The sequence below is a fragment of the Leguminivora glycinivorella genome, chromosome Z (assembly GCF_023078275.1).
Source record: "Leguminivora glycinivorella isolate SPB_JAAS2020 chromosome Z, LegGlyc_1.1, whole genome shotgun sequence".
NCBI classification, from domain to species: domain Eukaryota; kingdom Metazoa; phylum Arthropoda; class Insecta; order Lepidoptera; family Tortricidae; genus Leguminivora; species Leguminivora glycinivorella.
The window spans coordinates 22,188,071-22,213,894 of NC_062998.1; the positions used below are offsets into that span (position 1 = coordinate 22,188,071).

The window sequence follows — 25,824 nt, forward strand, 5'->3', positions numbered from 1 at the left end:
TAGGTTAAGGTCATCAACCAGGAAGAGAGTTTTGATTGACATTCCTTAACTGTTAGTTTGTAGATATTTATAATTTTATTAACCCGATTATATAATTTTGGACTCAGATAGTGAAAATGACGACCAGAGTGCTTCAGTCGAAAATGGTGCACCACACAGACACGGTCCGAACGTCGCCTGTTACGTGTAAGTTCTGGGTTAAATGGTAGAGTTTTATGCTTAGATTGTATGTATGTATGTAAGTTCTTTTAGGTAGGTATTAAAATAAAAATTATGATCATCAAAGTTTACGGGGGTTATCTAAATATACCTAAACTCGGAATAAAAAACTAATAATGTATATAAATACTAAAAACATTGATTCTGAACAGTAATATAGTAAGTTGTGACCAAAATAAATAATCAGTCTTGCGTGTATAGCGGTATCAAACGATACGATGCATCACATCAAGTGCAAAGACGTCTTTCAAACCCGCGCGCTTCATTTGCAATGCGTATAGTTCAAAAACTAATGAACGGATTTTAATGTTTTTTGTTTTATTTTGCAGATGATATTATCAGATTTTATTTCAATAAATAAAAATGTGACCATATCGTAGAAAAACTATTCGTAAATTTCGTGAGAATACAAAAAAAAATTGAAAATTTCATATTTTTCTTATTATTCGGCCGCCATCTTTAATTTTTTAAATGATTTTAATTTTTATATTAATAAACGTTTTAATACAAACTGATAGCCACTCCAACTATTAAAATCGGTGCAGCCGTTATGATTCCAAATTTTTTTACATCACGTGCAAAAACGTCTTTCAAATCCGCGCGCTCCATTTGAAATGGGTATAGTTCAAAAACAATACCTATATGTATATTTGTATATCAATCACGCCGACAAAGTGCAAAAATAAAAAGTGGAAAAAATGTTTTATTAGGGTAAGTAAAGTGGGGAGTGATTTTTTGTTGTCTAACGTGTGATATATTGTTGGATAGGAATTTAAAAATGAATAGGGGCGTCACTTAGATACGCATTTTATTACAAAGAACGATATAATTACGGTATCGCGAAACAAGGAATAGAATTCCATACACTTACTATGATTTTTTTAATCACTATTTTTATCCCGCTATTCAGTTTTGTACAAGACATATTGACAAGATTCACGAGATAAAAAGAAACTCACGTTTCTTTATTTCATAAATAAATGAAGGACTAAGAGCCTCATTTTCTCAAAAATGAAACTTTGATGATATTTTTCAGCACACGTAAGTAATTTTTTAAGTGTATAATATGTATATCACAAGCGTGAATTCATTTTTAAACATTTTTTTTAGTATTTTAATTTATGCGTCCAATGATGAACCCTATCAAGTAAAGGTACCCTAATGTCCCCACTCCGAGTTGATTGATTGTTATATGAAATACGTGTCCGTTATTTTTGACTATTCTATAACATATATATAGAATAGTCAAAAATAACGGACACGTATTTTTTACAGCGGCAGAAACTCATCCTGTTGAGAGAAATTGTCCTTCAAAGACCCGAAAAGTGACAAAACTCTCTAATTTCTTCAGGGAGATTTGTTCAATCATATTGATCATTAATTACCGATTTCGTTATATGTTAGAGAACATGAAAAAGTAAGGGTCACGTGTTCTGCGTTTTTACCTCTTTCAATTTATTTTTATTTTTATTTGATGTATCCCTAATATATCAATAAAATAGATAGGTGGTTTTGAAGAAAAAAAATAAAAACTAAATTTCTTTTTTTTTCGCAAACGGTAATCAAATAAGGCATAATATTCACGAAAAGTATATGTAATATACAACGAATAATCGTGCATAATAATATCTTAAATTCAGCCAGGGGCGATTTTGCTATGGCGGTCCGGTCATACCCTTTATTTAAAATATTTTACTAACGTTATTATACCTGTATAGTATTTTCCCGCACTTGGTAGTTGCCACCCATCGGTGGCTGCATCTCGTCGTTTCTCGGTGGGCCTGTAACGTCCGATACACATACAGTTAGAAGCAATCACTGACAACGGTACTAATGGCATATTCCACACTTCCACAGTGAGCTAATTTTGCTTTGGTACATGGGGTCAATCATGCATTTAAGGGTTAAATAATGGCTTCGAATTGCCTATTCCATCGTGTGCAATTCACTAATAGGAATAATAGGTATTGCTCCGAGGCTTTGATATAAAGAACATTTAAATATATGTATTATAGTTTTTATTACATTATTTATACAATAAATTACTAATAAGGAAGGAAAAAATCGTATGTATGGGAACTCAAAGAGATTGCTAATCGCAATCATATGAAATTAAAAGAGATATGGTCAGTGCGGGCAAGACCGGCATACTTTATTTGAAATAAAGTTTGTGGATAAAACTAGACTATTAAAGTAGTCTGGAGTGATCCGCATGGTTCTATGGGCTAGCAAATTTTATATTCTACGCAGCTTTTATAATACTTTGGTGAATTAAAGTAAAGTTATGTGATAAAATAACTTAAAAATTAAAACACTAAAATAAATTAAATTTATAACTTTGTATTTGGAATTAGTTAAATTTATAACTTTGTGCATACTTTTATACATAAGTGTTACCTATTAGTGAAAACTTCATTGGCTTATGATCCACCTAAATGTACGATTTACAGATGTACTATATAATGCTGTTTGTTTTCCTTAATAAAGAAAAATAAATAAATAAATAAAAATCAATTTTTTAAAGGCTCGGCGGGTTGACCGTCCCCGCGCGCTGAGTACGGAAAGACCGTCTAGTGCTCGTTGTCGCGTAATTTCATATGGAAATAAGTATCAAAATCATGTTCATTGTTATATTCTGTAATAACAAGGAGTAATGTATTAATTTTGGAATCAGCACCCCCGAGAACCTATTTGACCACACCCATGACCACTTTTGTGTCAAAGTGACAGTCCGCAATGTCAGATTCCAAAGTGGTGTTCAATTTTGAAATCAGCACCCCCGAAAATCTATTGATGACACCCATGACAACTTTTATGCCAAAGTGACAGCCAGCAATGTCAGATTTCCAATTGGTCATTAATTTTGAAATCAGCACCCCCAAAAGCCCATTTGACGACACCCATGACGACTTTTGTGCCAAGTGACAGTCAGAAATGTCAGATTCCAGATTGGTTACTAATTTTGGAATCAGCACCCCCGAGAACCTATTTGACCACACCCATGACCACTTTTGTGTCAAAGTGACAGTCAGCAATGTCAGATTCCAAAGTGGTGTTTAATTTTGAAATCAGCATCCCCGAAAATCTATTGATGACACCCATGACAACTTTTATGTCAAAGTGACAGTCAGCAATGTCAGATTTCCAATTGGTCATTAAATTTGAAATCAGCAACCACAAAAACCTATTTGACGATACCCATGACGACTTTTGTGTCAAGTGACAGTCAGCAATGTCAGATTCCGGATTGGTTATTAATTTTGGAATCAGCACCCCCGGGAACCTATTTGACCACACCCATGTCTACTTTTGTGTCAAAGTGACACTCAGCAATGTTAGATTCCAAAGTAGTGTTTAATTTTTAAATCAGCACCCCCGAAAACCTATTGATGACACCAATGGCGAATTTTGTGTCAAAGTCACCGTCAGCAAAGTCAAATTCTAAATTGGTCTTTAATTTTGGTATCAGCCCCAAGAATCTATTTGACGACACCCATGATGACCGTTGTGTGAAAGTGACAGTCAACAACATCAGATTCCAAATTGGTCATTAATTATGAAATCAGCATCACTGAAAACATATTTGACGACACCCATGACGACTTTTGTGTCAAAGTGACAGTCAGCAATGTCAATTAACGGTCGGGTATCCGTAAAATAGTCGGTCTAAACCGTTTTAAAGGGTACCCATACGGTCCCTGTTGGGTAATGCTGATCATAAAAATAATGACCAACTTGAAACCCTACTCTCTTTTGAAATATGTTGCACAATCTACATATACTTAAACAGAAATAATAAAAAACGGGTAGAACTTACGATAATTCTACCAACTTAAATATGATCAGGGGCGGCTCACTCCGCGATTCTTTCGCCGCGCTACAAGTACATCCTGGCGGCCGCGAGTTCGCGGCCTACTCAGGGGTGGCGCGCATTCTCACGGAATGCACGTTCGCACTTTCTATTGTTACTTTACGTCGCGAGGTATTTTTAAGCTATATCCGCGTGTGGTATGGCTAATAATACTTAGTTAAATAGACATATTGAATAAAATAAATACCATAAGACATTCTTACACAGATCTACTATTGATTAAGTCCCACGGAAAAGTTCAATAAGGCTTGTGATGTTGGAACTTGAACAAAAATATATAAATACAGTATATATACCTAGGAAGTACCCAAGACTTGAATATAATAGTATAACATTTTATGTGTATTAATTCGTATGGATCCATTGGTAACCCTATCACCGGACGCCGCGCGCGTGCGGCTCGTTTCTTTGTAAGAATTTTGTAGGTATTTAAAAAAGGCGGCATTTCGGGGACATTAAAGCAGTGGGCCTTCTGTACTTGTACTATTATATATTCTGTCCATACGAATCATTATCAAAACTGTATTTCGAAGTTAAAATCAAAAACGGTACAACTATCAAAAGCCAAAAACGTACCTACATATTGATATTGTTTACACTAGACTTATTTCCAATAAAGCCTAAAAAAGGTTGGCAACTCCTTGTTTATCATATGCCGGTCTTGCCTTTCTATTTTATGCCGGACTTTCTGAGTAGGCACAATTTCTAAGTTACATATTTCAGAACATAAAACTCGAAATTGAGCGCGTTTTGAGTAGATTAATAGTACTAGTCAGAAAGAACGGTTATTAAATGACTACGTTACATACACAATATACAAATATTCCGACTGCTTCTATTTTATTTTAATTTTTTGCGGAACCATGTTGAACTCGATGTTCGAGTTCGAAACACGAATCAAGTTTATTGTTAACTAGTGTTCGTCCTAGGGATATGCATTGAAGACCAATGGATTAAGGATGAAAAACTGCTATACCTCCGGAGGTGTGAGAGGCGTAGATCGTAGATATATAAACACAAAAGTTATAGTCAATAGACGGTCTTTCCGGGTAGACGGTCTTCTCCACACTGACCTTAATAGAGACTCATTGGTTTTTGTTCCTTGACGATCTTTAATTTGAACTAATAATATTCATTTTGTAATGTAATCCAAAGAAATAACTAAGTTACTTATTTACTTAGTGATGAATAATTGTGGCGTAGGCGAGACGCTGGCAACCTGTCACTGGATTTCTTTCAACCCCCTTTTGCCAAGAGTGGCACTGAAACTTAGTAGTTGATGTGCTCTGCCTACCCCTTTATGGAATACAGGCGTGATTATACGTATGTATGTAATGTACTTAGAGATGTTTTTCGACATCCAGTTTAGCCTAGTGTACTGATGTGCAAGTTGCGGAAACTTTCCAAGATAAGTTCTTGGAAATTTCATAAAAGTTTCACAAGAAATCACAGACCAACCCCTATAGACATCTATTACAAGACGACTCGCGGTCGCCAGCCTTCCTAGTATTTGCACTGATATAAGCGCGGGCGCTCGCCGTGCCCGATCAGTATCGACCAAGTAACAGACCCGAAAGCAGCGCGTGTTTTTCGCACTAAAAAATTGGGAAAGGGTATTTTGATGCCTTAAAGATGTCCACCTGTAGTGTAAAGGTAACAAGAAGCTCAAATTTAAAAACAGACGGCATTACATTCCACAAATAAGTCATATTTATAATTTATTCAGAGCCGGCATAGGTCAACTTACATTGGCCACTTACGCGTCAGTAGAGGGACAGTCATACTTCTGTCCCTTTTCATCTGGCGCGACTGCCCGCCGTCCTTGAAACGGCCAATCACAGCGCGCTTAACACATTCCCCGCCCGTTCCTCGCACCCCAAACACTGGTGACTCGTATCGCGAACACAATATACATTATTGCTACTCTATAGGAGGTTCTCTGTGCAAGAAAATAGGAAAATTTTATTTATGGAATGGAAAGTTTCAATCTCCATACAAAAATAAGAAAAAGTTGAGAATTTATGCTAGTTACCCTGCTTATGAATTGGATGGTTCCTTGTTGGACCCCTAGCATAAACTGTTGTGCGGGAGGTGGAGGTGGTCGTACCTGGAGGGCGGGCGCGGTGCGGATCGGACGGCGGCGGCGGGCGCGGCGGCGCGCCCTGCAGCAGGGACACGCCCGCCTCGTTCACGCGCATGCGCCGCTGCCGCTCGCAGTACGCACTCCACGTCACTTCGTTGAACCCGTAGTTGAAGTAATCTGGAATTATTACTCACTCATATATTTAAGCTTGACGCTTATTACCAATATATTGAATTACACACATCAGAGAAGAGAAAATTGAGGAAAACGTCAAAAAAACTGTTAAAAAGGCATAACTCACAGTCATCCGTGTCATCAATCATACCTATGATCTCCCGTGGTAGTTTAGTAGGTATGGATGAGCATCCGCGTCGTCCGGTTGTGTCAACATTTTCATTTTACAACCTTATATCCAGCACTCGAGTAATTTTAGATTTTTTATAATGGAGTCCTTTAATGTTGAACCTGAGATGTTATATATAACGGGTGATAGCAAAAAAATGAGAATAAATTTATGCAGCTCTAGAGTAAGTCAACATTAAAAAATGTTTGATCTAGAAGTTGTTGCTATCTCTTTTTTGTAACATAATTGTAATTTGTTTTTTTCATTAGCCATTTTGTTGCTCAAATATGGCATGAATTGCAAGAAGCTTTGAAACTACGCGTTGTACGTTGTTAGACTTACTAACATTCACGTCTGTAAACAGTTCACAGTGGACCGTTTTAGCAAGGAAACGTGGCAATTTCTACCATTTATAGAATTCTGTTATTCAATAGAATAGAATTCAGTTCATAGTTACGTTGGCAATAGTTCGAAGAGGTGGCAGCAGTCGACCGGCCAAGATTATGACCAAGAGGGCGTTGAAGTTACTTCACAGTAATTTTAATGATAAAAATTCCATAGGCCAACGATATGTCGCTATAAAATTCAAATATACTTACTCGTATATTTGTAAATCGTGAAAAACGATTGGTCTGAAATACAGAAAGTAGGCGAGGGCACCGGAATCCACACACGATCAAAAATCGACTGTTACGTCGCAATGTCGTTGGATGACGTGCAATGATTCAAGGAAATCGTTCATTTTTGGACGAATAAAGAAATTTACCTTTTAGTAAAACTCATATTATTGGAAATAAACGGTACTTACCAGAGATGTTTCTACTACACCAGAAAGACGTAAAGCATAGGTAACTAAAAACAATTAGAAAGCTAACAATTTTACCCAATTAATTAAAAAAAACCGGTCAAGTGCGAGTCCGACTCGCCCACCGAGGGTTCCGTACAAACTTTCAATAGTTGAATCATCAAATGTTATTCATATAACTACAGACTGACTAAATTCCTCAAACTCAATTTCCCACATAAAAAGTACTATTTAATATACAATTTTATTACTAAACAACGTCCAAAGAAAATCAAGACAATTAGACTTCAATAGTTTACGTTACAACATTGTCGTCAGGACGCTCCTGATCCTAACCCGACCCCATTATAATGTATCAGGAAAAACGCGATGTAGGAAATGAGCGCTCAACGTACAGCGACATCTATCGGTAAATTAAGTAAACTAATGTGCGCGAGCTTAAAGCATGAAAGATGATTTTTATGGGATAATTATTTATTGCAGGAACAGATATTAATATTTTTCCTCTATTTTAAAGCAAGTACTTTTATTGTTATTCTGTAAAAATTACAGGTACAATAAACACCCGCAAGGGTGGTGAAATTACAAAAAGATAAATCTGAAAAGTTTTTATAAATTAAAAAAAAGTTTTAAAGATACGTGTACGATTTTATTTTTCCTGTAATATTTATTATAACAGCCATATTTGGTCAAAATTTCATAAATTTTCGTTGGTAAACTTCGGAGATAAGGGGGGGAGGGGGTTAACTTTTTCCTTCAAAAAACGATTTTTTTTCCACAACAGAAAATTATAAAAGTAGTTTTGATATGTACAGTTTGAGCTCTTTCTAACGATACCCCACTTTCCCTAGTAACTTGACATTTATTGTTTCCCCCCTTTTTGGCCATTTTCTATAATTAATATTAATAAATAAAAAAAAAATACTTTCAGCTTGTAGAGGTTCACCATGTTCATAAATATTCCAAATTTCAGGTCGATAGATAGCATAAGTAGTTCTCGATATATTTAGAAATGTGACAAACAGACAGACAGACGGACAGAGCGTCGCCATAAAGGTTCCTTTTGTACCTTTTTGGTACGGAACCCTAAAAAGGACATGTGTGCGAAAGATGCACAAAAAAAATCTTCCAACGGTCTTTTACGAACATCATGTTCAAGCTCCGATTTACAGTTTTACCATGGTCCCTATGCCAATCTCCATTACATTATTATATACTTATTTTTCTATATCATCATCCTCCTTGCATTATCCCGGCATTTTGCCACGGCTCATGGGAATTAGTCCGGTTTTGCTCACGATGTTTTCCGTCACCGAAAAGCGACTGGCAAATATCAAATGTCATTTCGCAGTTCGCACATAAGTGAAAAACTCATTGGTGCGAGCCGGGGTTTGAACCCGCGACCTCCAGAACGAAAGTCGCGCGCACTTACCGCTAGGTATTTTTCTATATATTCAATATATATATGCCAAGTTTTTAATAAAATCTAAAGAGTTTTCTTTAAGTGCCTGTCAAATGTATTCTCATTTTTTTGTTATCACCCGTTAATAGGGTGTCAAGATGCTACTTACGTAAAATAGGCGTGTCCGTCAGGATGGCGTGAGAGATGTCTGAATAGTCACAACATTTGCACCAAATAACTGTACCTAAACTGTACCTATAGCGAAGAAAACTATACCTTAAGCAATTAAACATTAAATAGATAGTTACATAGACACGCCTCACGTAAATACAATTTCACAATCGATTCATGCTCATTCACAGAATCGCCACGACACATATCACTGGTAATTAAAAATGCCCGCGTGTGCTGTGAACACTTGTAATAAGCGCTCAAATACCTTAAGTTTACAAAAAGATGCCATAACATTCCATTTGTAAGTAATTTTAATATTGTTGTATTACTGTTTTTATTATCTAAATGATAATATTTTTGTCATACGTCATCGAATATCGATTTATGTGATCGAATGCAATCGATTTGAAATTTGTTGGTGGGTAGAAATTACGTCACGAACACTCCCCACGAGACTTCGATTTTTTGCTGTTTAAGAAGTTACCTAATGTGGTTTAAAATAGGGTCCATATTTATATATCAATTTATTCATAAAAATCTAGAAAAGGCGCACTCCCCACGAGACTTAATTTTTATATTTTATAAGAATTAACCTAATTGCAATTAGAATAGAGCATATAATAATATTGACATGGATAATTGAAAATTAAAAAAATTACCTGCCCGAGACTTGGTCGTAGAGATGTGGGCATGGTCGATGAAATACCAACTATCGATAAAAAAGTATGATTTGCAAACCTTGATCACACAATTCATTTGAAATATATTTGCAATTTTCTGAAAGAGAATGATTTGAGTTTTATTACATGTACTTAATAAACTTTTCACTTTGAACCAGTATTGATAACAGTTAATGAAGACTAAACCATTTCTAGTTTATTTATTTAACCAAGTTTGTCTATAATGATTTAGTACCACCAACCGCAGTAAACGTTGTTGATTAGTTAGTCTGGAAAAATAAATTAATGTTTTGTCAAAATGTCAAATATTTCTTTACCTACTAATCCTATTATCCATCGCTAGTCCACCCGCGTGATACCTACTACTACCCACTCTACCCAGGATTGTCATTAGTGAATCTTAATATGATTATAACAGATCTAAAAAAAACAACGACATCATTATAATTTGCTTGATTAATTATTATCGACTTCAGTTATCGATGCCTGCCTCATCCCTATAGTTTGAGACACACACGTGCGCATTTAGTGTCCGTATACACTGTGTTTCTACGAAGCATTTCCATGTGTGATATGTCTGTGTGCATCATAATGAGCATGTGTTATATTTTTATCATAATGTGCGTGTGTATTGACAATAATATTTTTTGCATTTGTGAGTACTCCTTTACATGTGTTATTTCCTCACCTCCCGCGAATCTTGGCAGAATTATTTGTACGTAGACGCAACATGAAGGCTACTCCAGTTTATATTTCCTCCGAGACTGTACCTCACTAAACTGCCAATAATAACATTCAAATCACACGTGATATCGGTCAAATCAACAACATTTTTTTTACTGCTCTCATATAATTAAATGAATGACATGTATGTTTGCCGATCAATTTGCAACAGGCGCTTGTTTTCACGTAACACTATGTGGTAGATTATGCCGATCACGAATTGGATTATATGGCCACAAGCGGCGCTGTCGCTCAATCAGAGATGCTGCTCAAATCATCTGTAAAGATGCACAAGGCCTAATGATGACGATTATATTGTAATAATATCATATGTATTACGAGACAGCCGAAAGAAAACAAGCGCCTGTTGCAAATTGATCGGCAAACATACAGGTAATTTATTTAAGTAAATGAGAGCAGTAAAAAAAATTTTGCTGTTGAGTTGACCGATATCATGTGATTCATGTGTGATTTAAATGTTATTCTTGGCTGTTTAGTGAGGTACAGTTTAGGTACAGTTTATTGATATAGTATGTTCCAGAACATAGTTCCCACACGATGGGGCGATACACGGCTATGCACGCTGTAAGCTGACGTCAGAACGGCGTGTCTATGTAACTATCTATTTAATGTTTAATTGCTTAAGGTATAGTTTTCTTCGCTATAGGTACAGTTTAGGTACAGTTATTTGGTGCAAATGTTGTGACTATTCAGACATCCTGACGGACAGAAATAGGCTAGTTTCCTACACTTCAAATAAAATATTTTATGCAGTGGACGAAATAAAGCACTAGATAATTAGAAGAAATATATGGACAGTAGTTATGTTTAAAAATAATTTCTATTTAATAAGTCAAAGAGAAAGATATAAAGTAAATGAATTGACCGTGACGTCACTCCTCAGTATTTCACAGTAATTCCATATTAGCAAAGAGGATCAAGTATTATACAACGTGTTTCCGGTATCACTCAAAACCTCAGACACCCCAACTGATTTTTATTTTTTTAAACTCATCTAGAGTGTTCATCTTTTAATCTGATGGTTACTTTTTTTTAAATTGAATTTTTAATTTTCTGTACAGCTTTACTTGATTTTTAGCTCTACACTACACTCAATAAAATAATTGCTAACTACCATCATAAACCATAAGACTATTTATTTGTGTATGTTACTGCAACGACATAAGGTTTACCAATAGACAGCTAAGATGTCACTGTAAAACACTTTAAAGCTTTGTCACAGTAAACTTCAAATTGGACAGGTAATCGCAGTAAGCAAATTTAAACCCAATATTCAAAATGAGAAGGTTGTAATTAGGTACGAGTTCAATTTGTTATGACTTATGATAAACATTAAGGTTGAACTGACAAACAACGTCAAACTCGTAGCGGAAAAAATAATCGTCCAAGTAACCGGCCAGTATTAATACCCTTAAATACTGAAAAAGGTAAAAAACCTCTAGCAATGCGATATACACAATGTTGTATTACAAGTACAATAGAATAGGCACGTAAAAAATAACTAATAATACTAATTTAAATAAAAATATTACCCCCATGACATAGCTCAATCGATTCTACTCTCGATTCAGAAACAAACTGTTTTCAGGTTTTTAGTGTTAAATGAAACACGGTGTAGAGAGTAACTGTCTATATAAAATATGTAATCACAGTGCATAGACTACCATTTCTCGACACAAGCTTAAAAGTTTTAAACCTCAGTTTTGACAATTTGGCCTATATTATTAATTTATTAGCTTGATATGTATTAAAATGGCAAATATTAATATTAGCGTCATCTAGCCGAGCGTCCCCCAAAGGTGTAATGCCATCTAGGCCACCGTACCTTTTTCTATATGGTTCTGTTCTGGGGTACGTTTTTTTTCTTAGACTGTAGCTGTTTATACGGAGTTACATATGTCTTTGATATTAGCAAATCGTTTTGACAGTTCTTAAAAAGAAGCTTAGTAGGAAACTAGCCTATTGTACATATGTTTGGTGACCACGCCACGCGCTCTTTGTAAAGCTTGATAAGGATGTGTCTATGTAGTGTATGGTAGAACCAATCGCCATCGTCAGGTCCACACATGGTCCCCTGAAGGGGCGTGAGGGGACGGGGGCTGCGGATCGTGCAGTAGAGGGTGAAGCCTACCCGAGATGTCGGCTCCCGGCTTGTTCCAGGGCTTGTCCTCGATGGTGTCGATGTTGAACTCGAGCGCCGGGACGCCGTTGATGCTGCCGGGCCCCTCCAGGTCGTCGAGCGTCACCTTGCCCGGAGTCGGCCCGCGCGCCTTCTCCGCCCCGGCCGCCACCAGACCCACGCCACGCTGACATTATCACATCTTACATAAACATACATATTATACTTACCTACACAACAACACAATACTACATTACGATACAAGTGCGTAAAAAAGGAAACGAGTGGCGATAAATTAAAACACGACAAAATTTTAAATCGACACGAGTTACGAATTTCCTTTTCGCACGTGTATCGTACGACGTTTTTCAGTACAGATGAGCCTCCGAAGTTTCGACCTGGCATATAATGAACCACTTCTCGCACTAGTGCGTAAAAAAAACACCATCTGTACTGAAAAATATTTTTGCGTTAAAAAACACCACCTGTACTGAATTTTTTTCATCCCTTAGTAAGCTGAGCGTAGAGAGGTGTTTTATGAAAATGAAAAAAATCTATTTTTTATTCATTCATTCTACTCATTATTATTATTCATTCAACTTAAAAAAAACAATCAAGGTAAACTAGGAAAAAAATAAAAAATAGTAATTTGTTTTACAAGGGGGCAAAGTTTTTGTTTAACCGCACGTGCCAATATTGATACCCGAGCAAGCGAAAGATTCCAATATTGAAGGTTCAAAAAGTGGAATCTTGAGATTCTTAGGCGTTGCGAGGGTTTCAAGGCACGAAGGTTAAACAAACTTTGCCACCAAGTGAAACACAAAATTTTTCACCACACCAACCAAGACGAACAAAATACTGACTACAATACATCATATCATCATCATAATCTATTCAATATTTATGATTCAAAATCATCATTTGTAGGTAATTTCTACCAGCCAGCTTAAGACATCAAGTTAAAATTTGTATGAAACAGGCTACTAGACTCATATCTTTAAATAGCCTAGGGAATAAACATAGTTGTAAAAACGCGTTTAAGAAATTTTATATTAAATAACAGGCGTGTGAGGACAGGTGTTACCACCTGCCATATGCTTGTTAAGTACCTAGATATCTTACTTTATTGAAATTGTAATACGTAGGTACCTACATCTTATTTATTATTTAACAAATGCACCACATATAAAAACTCTAAGCATAAAACTTAATAGTTGACCTAATCTATATATATAAACGGCAAAGTCCTGAGTGACTGACTGACTGACTTAAATCAACGCACAGCCCAAACCGCTGGTCCTAGAGATTTCAAATTTGGCACGTAGATTCCTTATATAGTGTAGAGGAGCACTAAGAAAGGATTTTCCAAAATTCACCTCCTAAGGGGGTCAAATGGGGGTTCAAAGTTTGTATGGGGAAACAAAATTAGTTTGACTATTTTATTCGAAACTTCACAGGAAGATTCCTTAAGACATATGACTGACTACGTGTTTCAGGTTTTTTGAAAATTTAACCCCTAAAAGGGTGAAAAGGGGGCGATAAAGTAAAAAAATCAATATGGGTATCGTTTTTATGGTTAATCGGGTCGCTGATCACGATAAATACAACGTTTTTAAAATCTAACGAGGCGGAAGTGAAATACCTTCTCCCCTGTTGTGGTGCAATGGGGTTTAAATATATAAAAGAAGATATTGACTGACTGATTGACATATCAACACACAGCCGAAACCGCTGGTCCTAGAGATTTCAAATTTGGCACATATGTTCCTTATATGGCGCAGAGGAGCACTAAGAAAGGATTTTTCAAAATTCTCCTCTTAAAAGGGTGAAATGGGGGTTCAAAGTTGGTATGGGGAAACAATATTAGTTTGTTTATTTTATTCGAAACTTCACAGGAGGATTCCTAAAAGGCATATAACTAATACATGTTTTAGGTTTTTTGAAAATTTGACCCCTAAAGGGGTGCAAAGGGGGTAAAGTCAAAAACACAATATGGGTATCGTTTTTATGGTTTATCGGGTCGCTGATCACGATAAATACAACGATTTTATAATCTAATGAGGTGGAAAAGAAACGTTTCCCCCTGTTGTTCTGCAATGGGGTTAAAATATCCAAAATAGCCATAAGTATAGCTTTAGTTTTTATCTTTACTTCTGGTTCAAGAGATTTCAAATTGACACGGAAGTTCCTTAGAGGAGCACTAAGAAAGGATTTTTCAAAGTTCACCTCCTAGCATGATAATTTGACAGGGGCAAGGACAGGGACAGGGCCAGGGATAGGGACAGGGACAGGGACAGGAACGGGATAGGGTTAGGGTTAGGGATAGGGATAGGGATAGGGATAGGGATAGGGATAGGGATAGGGATAGGGATAGGGATAGGGATAGGGATAGGGATAGGGATAGGGATAGGGATCGGGATAGGGGGATAGGGATAGGGATAGGGATAGGGATAGGGATAGGGTAGGGGTAGGATAGGGATAGGGGATAGGGGGATAGGGATAGGGATAGGGATAGGGATAGGGATAGGGATAGGGATAGGGATAGGGATAGGGATAGGGATAGGGATAGGGATAGGGATAGGGATAGGGATAGGGATAGGGATAGGGATAGGGATAGAGATAGGGATAAGATAGGGATTGGGGTCGGAACAATCGGTCGGCAATCGATATCTAGGCAGTGTAAAATGCAGGTGGCTCAGTGGGAAGGGATTAGTATGTAGGCATCGGCGAGTATCCTGCATCCGTAATAACTATTACAATGTGCTGTAAGAAGATCGTTGTTTTGCTTGCCTATTATATGTTTACGTTTGTAATAAGTATAATGGAAAAAAATGTAAGGGATAATGCAAGGAAGTACTTTTTACCCTACCGACCATAGCGTCGAGATACTGGCTATGTGGGTTGTATGAAGTTTCCCCAGTATAAATATTTATATAGGTAAAATTCATACATATTCGTACCTACTACCTACGTTGTGGTCGCTGTGTAACAATTCTATAATCATTGCGAAAATTTCTTTAAAAACAATAGTAATATGTGTAAGGTACAGTCAGCCAAAACCGGACCGTACAGCAAATAGATCAGTTACAATGGCCCCCCAGTCGAGAATTGCCCCGCTTTACCTTAATCGAAATAATCGCGGACAGATGTACCTACAAAGAAACCTACGGATCCAAATGAAAATCTTATTTTTTGTAAACGTTTCAATAAGAATACTTTTATTACGCGGGCGAAGCCGCGGGTAAAAGCTAGTCTAAATATATAAAAGAAGAAGCTGACTGACTGACTGACTGACTGACATATCAACGCACAGCCGAAACCGCTGGTCCTAGAGATTTCAAATTTGGCACGTAGGTTCCTTATATAGTGTAGAGGAGCACTAAGAAAGGATTTTCCAAAATTCACCTCCTAAGGGGGTCAAATGGGGGTTCAAAGTTTGTATGGGGAAACAAGATTAGTTTGACTATTTTATTTGAAACTTCACAGGAAGATTCCTTAAGATATATGACTGAATACGTGTTTCAGGATTTTTGAAAATTTAACCCCTAAAAGGGTGAAAAGGGGGTGATAAAGTCAAAAAATCAATATGGGTATCGTTTTTATGGTTTATCGGGTCGCTGATCACGATAAATACAACGTTTTTAAATTCTAACGAGGCGGAAGTGAAATACCTTCTCCCCTGTTGTGGTGCAATGGGGTTTAAATATATAAAAGAAGATATATTATTGACTGACTGATTGACATATCAACACACAGCCGAAACCGCTGGTCCTAGAGATATCAAATTTGGCACATAGGTTCCTTATATGGCGTAGAGGAACACTAAGAAAGGATTTTTCAAAATTCTCCTCTTAAAAGGGTGAAATGGGGGTTCAAAGTTTGTATGGGGAAACAAGATTAGTTTGACTATTTTATACGAAACTTCACAGGAGGATTCCTAAAGACATATGACTAAATACATGTTTCAGGTTTTATGAAAATTTGACCCCTAAAGGGGTGTAAAGGGGGTAAAATCAAAAACACAATATGGGTATCGTTTTTATGGTTTATCGGGTCGCTGATTACGATAAATACAACGATTTTAAAATCTAATGAGGTGGAAAAGAAATTTTCTCCCCTGTTGTTGTGCAATGGGGTTAAAATATCCAAAATAGCCATAAGTATAGCTTTAGTTTTTATCTTTACTTCTGGTTCAAGAGATTCCAAATTGACACGGAAGTTCCTTAGAGGAGCACTAAGAAAGGATATTTTTAAAGTTCACCTCCTAGCATGATAATTTGACAGGGGCAAGGACAGGGACAGGGCCAGGGACAGGGACAGGGACATAGGGATAGGGATAGGGATAGGGATAGGGATAGGGATAGGGAAGGGATAGGGATAGGGATAGGGATAGGGATAGGGATAGGGATAGGGATAGGGATAGGGATAGGGATAGGGATAGGGATAGGGATAGGGATAGGGATAGGGATAGGGATAGGGATAGGGATAGGGACGGGGATAGGGATAGGGGAGGGACGGGGACAGGGACGGCACGGGGACGGGGACGGGGACAAAGATAGAGATAGGGACGGGGATAAGAATAGGGATTGGGGTCGGAATAATCGGTCGGCAATCGATATCTAGGCAGTGTAAAATGCAGGTGGCTCAGTGGGAAGGTATTAGTATGTAGGCATCGGCGAGTATCCTGCATCCGTAATAACTATTACATTCAATGTGCTGTAAGAAGATCGTTGTTTGCTTGCCTTTTATATGTTTACGTTTGCAATAAGTATAAGCAAAATGGAAAAAATTGTAAGCGATAATGCAAGGAAGTACTTTTTACCCTACCGACCATAGCGTCGAGATACTGGCTATGTGGGTTGTATGAAGTTTCCCCAGTATAAATATTAATATAGGTAAAATACATACATATTCGTACCTACTACCTACGCTGTGTAACAATTCTACAATAATTGCAAGAATTTCTTTAAAAACAATAGGTGTAAGGTACAATCAGCCAAAACCGGACCGTACAGCAAATAGATCAGTTACAATGGCCCGCCAGTCGATAATTGCCCCGCTTTACCTTAATCGAAATAATCGCAGACAGATGTACCTACAAAGAAACCTACGGATCCAAATGAAAATCTTATTTTTTGTAAACGTTTCAATAAGAATACTTTTATTACGCGGGCGAAGCCGCGGGTAAAAGCTAGTCCTAGAATAAGCCCTTGGGGCATTGTACCAATTACTTACTCGCCGTAACCTATAATATGTAGGTACCTACTAATTGTCTGTGCAGTTGAGCGGAGTGATGCATTTGCACCACGCATAAACTTCTTACAAGTTTCTGTGGCGCATCTTAGTTCTTAAGATTTTTGTAATTTTCTTTATGATATAAATAAAAAAATAAAAAAAAAATCTAATTTGGCACAATAAATGATTTGTCTTCTGTAATATTTGACATAAGAAACCAATATTTAATGATTTTGGGTATTAAATGTGTATGATGACTACGTATTTTTAATTCAAAAATGTAAATATATTTTTTTTAATTTTGGCCACCCAAAACGCTGTCGGCCGTGTAGTGACGTCATAGAATTAATGTCAAATCAATCGCTGAAATAATGATCTTTATGCCTCGTCAGAAAGTGTTGTTTTCGCACTGACAGAAAATCTATAGATGACATGGCTGATGTTTTTTGCCTGATTACGTAAAAGTATTCTTTAAAAATATTTTTTGCGGTTTATAAGTCATAATAAAATATAGTGATATTTTTTTTCGTTTAATTGGACAGTAAGTAATAATATAAGACAAACTTTAAAAAAGGGTCAAGTAGCCTATTACTTTGCACTCTTGTGAATAAAATGCAATTTTGCTATCTGTTTTCGAATAGCAAAGTAAGCCTTTACCAGTTGGTGTGGTGAAAAGTAAATTTACGTGTCGCACTGAATAACTTCAAAGATTGACAGGCAAAATGTACAATGTCGATATATGAGTTTAATCCCGGTTTAATCAAAGACAGATAAATTCATAGTTCAAAAGTAAAGACCGTATCGAACGGACTATTTTTAAAATACAAGTTGCCAAAGTTGGAAAAGTTTGGTTTATATGGCAACTTTGAAATTACTTAGCCAGAATTCGAAAATGATATATTTTTCTTACACATAAAAGTACATAGTGACAGAACAGTTAGAACACATCAAAATAAAAGTTTTTTTTCCGAGGATATCATAATTTCATCCCTTAGAAGGACGAGCGTAGCGAGGTTTGTTACGAAAACCGAAATAAAATCTATTTTTTTTGTACATTGTTCGATTTTTCCAAAACAACGGTTGAAAGGTATTGCTTTATGTAACTTAAAAAAAAAGTATTTAAGAAAATTGTAGCAAAAAAAATAAGAAAATATTTAAGTAAACAAAATTAATAAGTAATAATGATTCCAAGGGATTTATAGTTTCGAGGTGAACAACTTGCATTTATTTTTGGTCTTTACTAATGTAAGGACTGTATCGTTGAGTACAAGGACAAAAAAAACCTGGTCTAAATGTTGACATGTGCATAATTTTGTATTATTATGTTTCGAGAGTATGATCTGAAGGTATTGATAAGCACTATTTGATATAAGAAGGTCTGATATATATATTTTTTTAATTTAGGCAGTTCATGGTACTTTCATTAAGGTCTAGCAAATAAATTGCGGACAACCCCTATCTGGCTTAATTTGAGAATATTCCAATGACTCTTTGTACGATTTCAACAAACAAAGGTTAATATGCTGCCAAAACATATTCTTTAAGCGTCCTCTTCATGGTTGTTCAATTGGGTAGTTGCAGAATAAATGCGGTGAATTTATATAATAAAAAAAAATGCATTTATGAGCAACGTTTCGGATTGACGTAAATTTTTGATGCAAGCAAAATGAGAGAAACAGATAAAACAATTAGCCAAAGGCCAATGTCTAATAGACATTCATGGTGTTTGAACAGTCCCTAAACCAGATCGATATAAACACTGTATGATAGATAAATTCGCCATCAAAGTCGGAGTTAGCGTAAGAGCCATGCCACATTCTCTAAATGGCCGCCATACACAGATCCTAAACTTTATTCTTTAAATATAATACCTTGGCTAGACTATATCCAGATATTCTGCTTTGTGGATACAGTCAGAGACACTAAACAGCCACGTGTGTATAATTTCTTCACTTATGTTATGAGCCTCAAAACGCCTAAAAATAATATCCTTGTTATCAACGTATCAAGAGTCTTGAAAATCAAAATATGTACATAGTTGACTTACTTTTATGTTCAAGCTTGCATAAGCTTGTGGTCCCGATTTTATGTCTCCAATGGTGACTTTAACATCATCACTGTCGTCTGAGTCCGAGTCTGCGTGGCCGGGACTAGCAGCATCTCCGTTAGCCTTGTCTTGCTCTTCCCTGCCCACGTCAGCAAAATGTTCATCATTGAAATGAGAATCATCATTGTCATCTGCTTCATTTTCATTGTCCTCTTGATCCTTTTCTTTATCTTCCTAAAAGATAGTTCAAAAGACAAGAAACAATTAATTTGTTATTTATAAATGAACAAACTCCCGTGTAAACACTGTGTTTCAGTAATAAAGGAGTAAATAAGCCCTGTAGATTTGAACTTTGATAAATTAACCTTTTTATCCATACCCTTATAGTTTCCTTGTGGTTTATCCAGTGTTGCCAGATCTACTGATTTAGCAGTAGATCTACCTGATTTTGAAAAAATCTACTGATCTACTGCTTTTTTTGTAATTTTTCAAGAAATCTACCTGCTTTTTCCCAAATCGATATTTTTCAGTATAAACAATTGGATTGGCTTCAAATTTTTACTATAGACAGTCCAACAATTTAGTCAAGGCGCGAAATTACAATTTTCTATGGGCCAACTTTCATCCCTTCATTTCTTAAAGTTGCTGCTTTTTTCTAGTGACAGAAATCGCTTGACAGACTTTATATCTGCGATTGTTCGTAATGTAGTGGTAGCTTGGTATTAGCAATAGCGATTTAGGCGGGTGCAAGAAGTTTGATGTTTGTATTCTAACTGGTTTAATATGTGTTCATATCAAATAATAGTACATTACGTCAGATGTCGGGAAAGAAGGGCTTACATGCTGTGTAGGTATATCCAGCTGAGTAGGATAGTGATACGAAGCCTGTAAGCCCTTTTCACGGCGAGGCATGTAATTATAGTACTTTTCTCAAACTTGCAATGATATGAAAAAAAAAATCTCGCGATAGTTTTGATAAAACTAGGCAAAAAGAAAACTCTTCTAATTCCGCGCCAAAGTTTTTTTTAACTCTGAGGTAACTTATTAAATGGTGACATTCAGGTACATTAGTAGTTTAGTACTATTAATGTTTTTTTTCTGATTACTAAATGTCATGGTGTAGTGTCAGCATTTGACGTTTAGAAACAAATGGAGGGTGCTTTACAGGCAGGCTTTTTTTTTGCTGTAAACTGTACTATGAAATATTATCTTCACTCAGCTCACCGGACACGTAGTAGTCCCGAAAACATTTCATTGCAAGTTTGAGAAATAGTACATTACATCAGAGGCCGGGAAAATGAGAATTTCCGGCCAAGTGGGTATATACGGCCGAGAGAGCGTGCGAGCGAGGCCGGATAGGGATACGAGGCCGGGAATCCGTTTTCACGCCGAGGCATGTATAGTGCTTTTCTCAAACATACAATGAAATAAAATAAAAATGCTCTAAAGGACAATATTTTATAAAAAAAGTTACTTTGCAGGCCTAGGCCTGAAAAATAATATGAAATCCCTTTACAGTCCTCTCGAGTTGTTGCGCCCAAAAAGCGATACTTCCCAGCCCATTTTAAGGAACGTAAAGACAATATTTCATTGCATGTTTGAGAAAAAGTTCTTATTTGTGCAACTGCCCCATCGATACTGAATAGGAATGGAATCAATTTAATGCATCCTACACCTTATAAAACAAAGTCCCCCTTCGCGTCTGTCTATGTGTGTTCGCGATAAACTCAAAAACTACTGAACGGATTTTCATGTGGTTTTCACCTATGAATAAGTGATTCTTGGAGAAGATTTAAGCATATAATTTGTTGAGACTTTGTTTGAAATATAACGATATTTGCTAAACAAGTCGGACAAAATCCCACTGGCTGAGAGAGAGCCTTAATCGTAAACGCTGCCCAAACCGTTTGAGCTATATCATGAGCTGTATGGCGAAATAGTGTATCTCTCATAGGTTTACATAAAAGTACGCGAAAGCATATGTCTATCTTTTACGGATAACTTACTATGTATAACCATTTTTAATCCCCATGCGTATCTGGGGCGGGCCGCTAGTGTGGAATAAGTTTATCTTCGTAAAAATTGTATGGGATAAGTTTTTTCTTGATGTGTGGCCGGATTCTGATTCTTTTTTTTTCATACAAACATTTAATCATAGATAAGAAAGAAAAAAAATTATCAAAAATGACCTTCGTATGTTTTATCCAAAACCTATCAACGCCAATCTGCATGAATTTGAAATCGCGAGAAGTCTAAAAGAGTTCCAGGACCGTGTTCGATCGTGTCACAGCATAATTTTTCTTTCATTCTTCTTCACTTAGTATCAATATTTGTAGTCTACTGCTTTTTTTCCTGATCTACTGGTTTTTTTATTCATTTTTCTACTGTATACTTCAGATTCCGTCTGGCAACACTGGGTTTATCTGTCTGTCCGACTGTCCGTAATATGGGGTTGCAGGCAGGGTGCGTGACGTAGGTCAGCCACAAAATGCAAACATCCACTTTCTCCAATAAATATTATAATGTCTATAAATGTGTTTACAACACAGAAGGAATGTCCAAAGTTCAGAAGATAGAAACACAGAAGGTAACAGTACGGAAGAAATAGAAAATACAGTTTAAACAAAGGCAAAGCGATAGCGATCGTAATGCGTCTAGCGGTCATAAGCGACATGCGTTTCGCGTCAGTATCGTGCATCGACTGAGATGGGGCGCGGCGCTTGCCGGCCGGTACTGGACGCCTCGAAACCGGGCGCAGCGAACAAAGAACTGCTATCGCGGTGCGCGTTTGCATAGCACACAACGACCTGTTGGTACGGCAAATTATTGACGGACGATACATAAACTTAACGTATATATTATAAATATGTAAATGTAATATAATATTGTGTTTGTTTGTTTAGTGATGTAAGTCAATGTATATATGTGTATAAAATGTATATAAATAAATATGTGTATATATTAATGATTTTATTTTATTATAAGTGTAAATATATTATTAATGTAAGTTTAGGTGTAAGTGGGAAGGTAGCCCACATCAAGACACAGACCTTTTACTCAATAACAATAAAATAAAGTATATTTCGACTAGATTTGGAATGAAGGTGTATCTTGTAAGACTCTACTTAATTTTAACTTCTGATTAGCAGAAACGTCTGCAATCGATGCCGTTAGACTTAGAATAAATTTAAAAGTGGAAAATGTCTGCCTTGGGTGAGACTTGAACTCACGGCCTCTGGATCGATACTCCAGCGCTCTGCCAACTGAGCCACCAAGACTTCAACCAAGCCAGCGAAATTTTCCACTACTAAGGTCAATGGGACCCGTAGCGACATCTACCGTAAGAGTGTTAAACTTCTTAAACGGCAACCGGAGTTCCAAGTCATATTGGAAATTCACCAGTTACGATGCGCTAACCATGCTAAATTTTAACTTCTGATTAGCAGAAACGTCTGCAATCGATGCCGTTAGGCTTAGAATAAATTTAAAAGTGGAAAATGTCTGCCTTGGGTGAGACTTGAACTCACGGCCTCTGGATCGATACTCCAGCGCTCTGCCAACTGAGCCACCAAGACTTCAACCAAGCCAGCGAAATTTTCCACTACTAAGTTCCACTACTAATTCTGCTAATCAGAAGTTAAAATTTAGCATGGTTAGCGCATCGTAACTGGTGAATTTCCAATATGACTTGGAACTCCGGTTGCCGTTTAAGAAGTTTAACACTCTTACGGTAGATGTCGCTACGGGTCCCATTGACCTTAGTAGTGGAAAATTTCGCTGGCTTGGTTGAAGTCTTGGTGGCTCAGTTGGCAGAGCGCTGGAGTATCGATCCAGAGGCCGTGAGTTCAAGTCTCACCCAAGGCAGACATTTTCCACTTTTAAATTTAGACTCTACTTAGTTTGGAAGTATAACTAATGTGTAAGAAATACAAAAGGAAAACCGATTTTTGGGGTTGTCTTAAAACAACTAAACCCTGGCCATTTTTGAAATGTAACCTGTGATACCTGTGTAACCTTATAATGTGATATGGAGGTCTTGTTACCTACTTATAATAACTATACATATATATACAGTGCACACTTATGTTAAAAACTAGATTTGCTCATTTTGTATAAATAATCCAATATGTATAAAGGCCGTAGCAGGATAAGGGAAGAAAAAATGCCCTTTGATGATTAGAAGCTGATTTTTTTTTCTATAGTTACTTACACTTACGAGGGACGTCCAAAATGTAATGAGAATGGATATGTTCCTGTATCTTGATTTAATTTTTCTTAACTTGTCCATGTAGCAGTACTCGTTAAAGTGAAATTGCATAATTCAAATTTTTACTACTTTCATTTGTTTTTCTTTGATATGTAAATAATTGACACAAGGTGGGGGATGAACATTTTCAGTAAAATAAGAGCATGTTTTCATGGATATTTGACATGTCGTGAGTTCATTTCTGACATGAATATCAAAAATAATCATACTTTAAATTAAAGCTGGGTTTATCCTTTGTTAGTAACATCAATAAAAAAAGTTCGTATAGATACATTTTCAAACGGTATGGTATCCAAAAAAACTCTAGGTGCTGTTTTGGGTCATGTTCACGATTTTTACAGATTATCACGAAAATTGAGAATATAGATTGGAAATAGGGCTGCCATCCGTCCGGGTTTCCCCGGATTTGGACGGGCGGGATTTCAAGAAGTGTCCGGGGACACATTTCATGTAAGGAAGCACCCCATTGAATTAGTATTTATCAGCGAATTTAAGTTGACTAATTAACTAATATCTGTTTACATAATAAAAAACTGGCCAAGAGCGTGTCGGGCCACGCTCAGTGTAGGGTTCCGTAGTTTTTCTTATTTTTCTCAAAAACTACTGAAGTTAGAATGAAAAAAAAAATCAGCCCCCACTTTACATGTAGGGGGGGTACCCTAATAAAACATTTTTTTCCATTTTTTAACCGACTTCAAAAAAGGAGGAGGTTCTCAATTCGACTGAATTTTTTTTTTTTATTTTTTTTGTATGTATGTTACTCGATATCTCCGAGAATCGTGGACCGATTTTCAAAATTTTTTTTTTTGATCGAGCCTGTGTATGGTTGGGTGGGGCAAATAGGCAATAACAAGGCGTCGAACAGGTCTGGTACCGACTACAAAAATAATTGATTTGTTTATAATTTGGATGTTTAGCTTATTGCAATACGATAAGAAATCTGAATTGAAAGGTTTATTATTTTTGGCTTTTTAGTTTCTCCGTGTTTTGTAACGCGCTTATTTTTGAAGGCGGTTTTATTTTTTGTTAATTATATTTGCACTTTGTTGGCGTGATTGATATACATATTGGTACCAAATTTCAGCTTTCTAGTGCTTACGGTTACTGAGAAGTGCGACTCGGATTCGCCCACCGAGGGTTCCGTATTCGTACAAACTTTCAATGGTCAAAAAAATCTCTCTCATATAATTAAGTCTAATGACTTGTGAGGTAGATACCAATGTATTATTGTGTATAGGAAAATACGCCATCTCTTGGTGAATTCTCTAACCAATTTTTTATAGAGGATGACATGATAGTTTTTCAGGGATAATTCTTTATAATGTTAACCGACAGTTTTCACTTTATTTGAAAGAGAAGGTACAATCTCGTACAATTTTGAAATACGATATGGATGTATAATATGTATATATGCAAGGCTGGTAAAATTTAAAGTTGAAATTGAAAAGTTTTTTGTCTATTAAAAAACCGGCCAAGAGCGTGTCGGGCCACGCTCAGTGTAGGGTTCCGTAGTTATCCGTATTGTTCTCAAAAACTACTGAACCTATCAAGTTCAAAATAATTTTCCTAGAAATTCTTTATAAAGTTCTACATTTGTGATTTTTTTCATATTTTTTAAACATATGGTTCAAAAGTTAGAGGGGGGGACGCACTTTTTTTTTCTTTAGGAACGATTATTTCCGAAAATATTAATAATATCAAAAAACAATCTTAGAAAACCCTTATTTATTTTTAAATACCTATCCAACGATATATCACACGTTGGGGTTAGAATGAAAAAAAAAATCAGCCCCCACTTTACATGTAAGGGGGGTACCCTAATAAAACAATTTTTT

The 25,824-nt window shown here is 36.4% G+C and overlaps 1 protein-coding gene across 3 annotated transcripts in view; it reads right to left on the reverse strand.

Moving 5' to 3' along the window:
• LOC125241846 (pre-mRNA 3'-end-processing factor FIP1-like) overlaps nt 1-25,824 on the reverse strand; it is a 60,771-nt gene that overhangs the window by 25,525 nt on the left and 9,422 nt on the right. For all 3 annotated transcript variants that reach the window (XM_048150515.1, XM_048150517.1, XM_048150514.1), the window contains 4 exons: nt 19,723-19,956; nt 12,453-12,627; nt 6,198-6,350; nt 1,930-2,000 (listed from right to left, as the gene is read on the reverse strand). In XM_048150515.1, the coding sequence (XP_048006472.1) occupies nt 1,930-2,000; nt 6,198-6,350; nt 12,453-12,627; nt 19,723-19,956 (633 nt within the window). The remainder of the gene's footprint in view (nt 1-1,929; nt 2,001-6,197; nt 6,351-12,452; nt 12,628-19,722; nt 19,957-25,824) is intronic.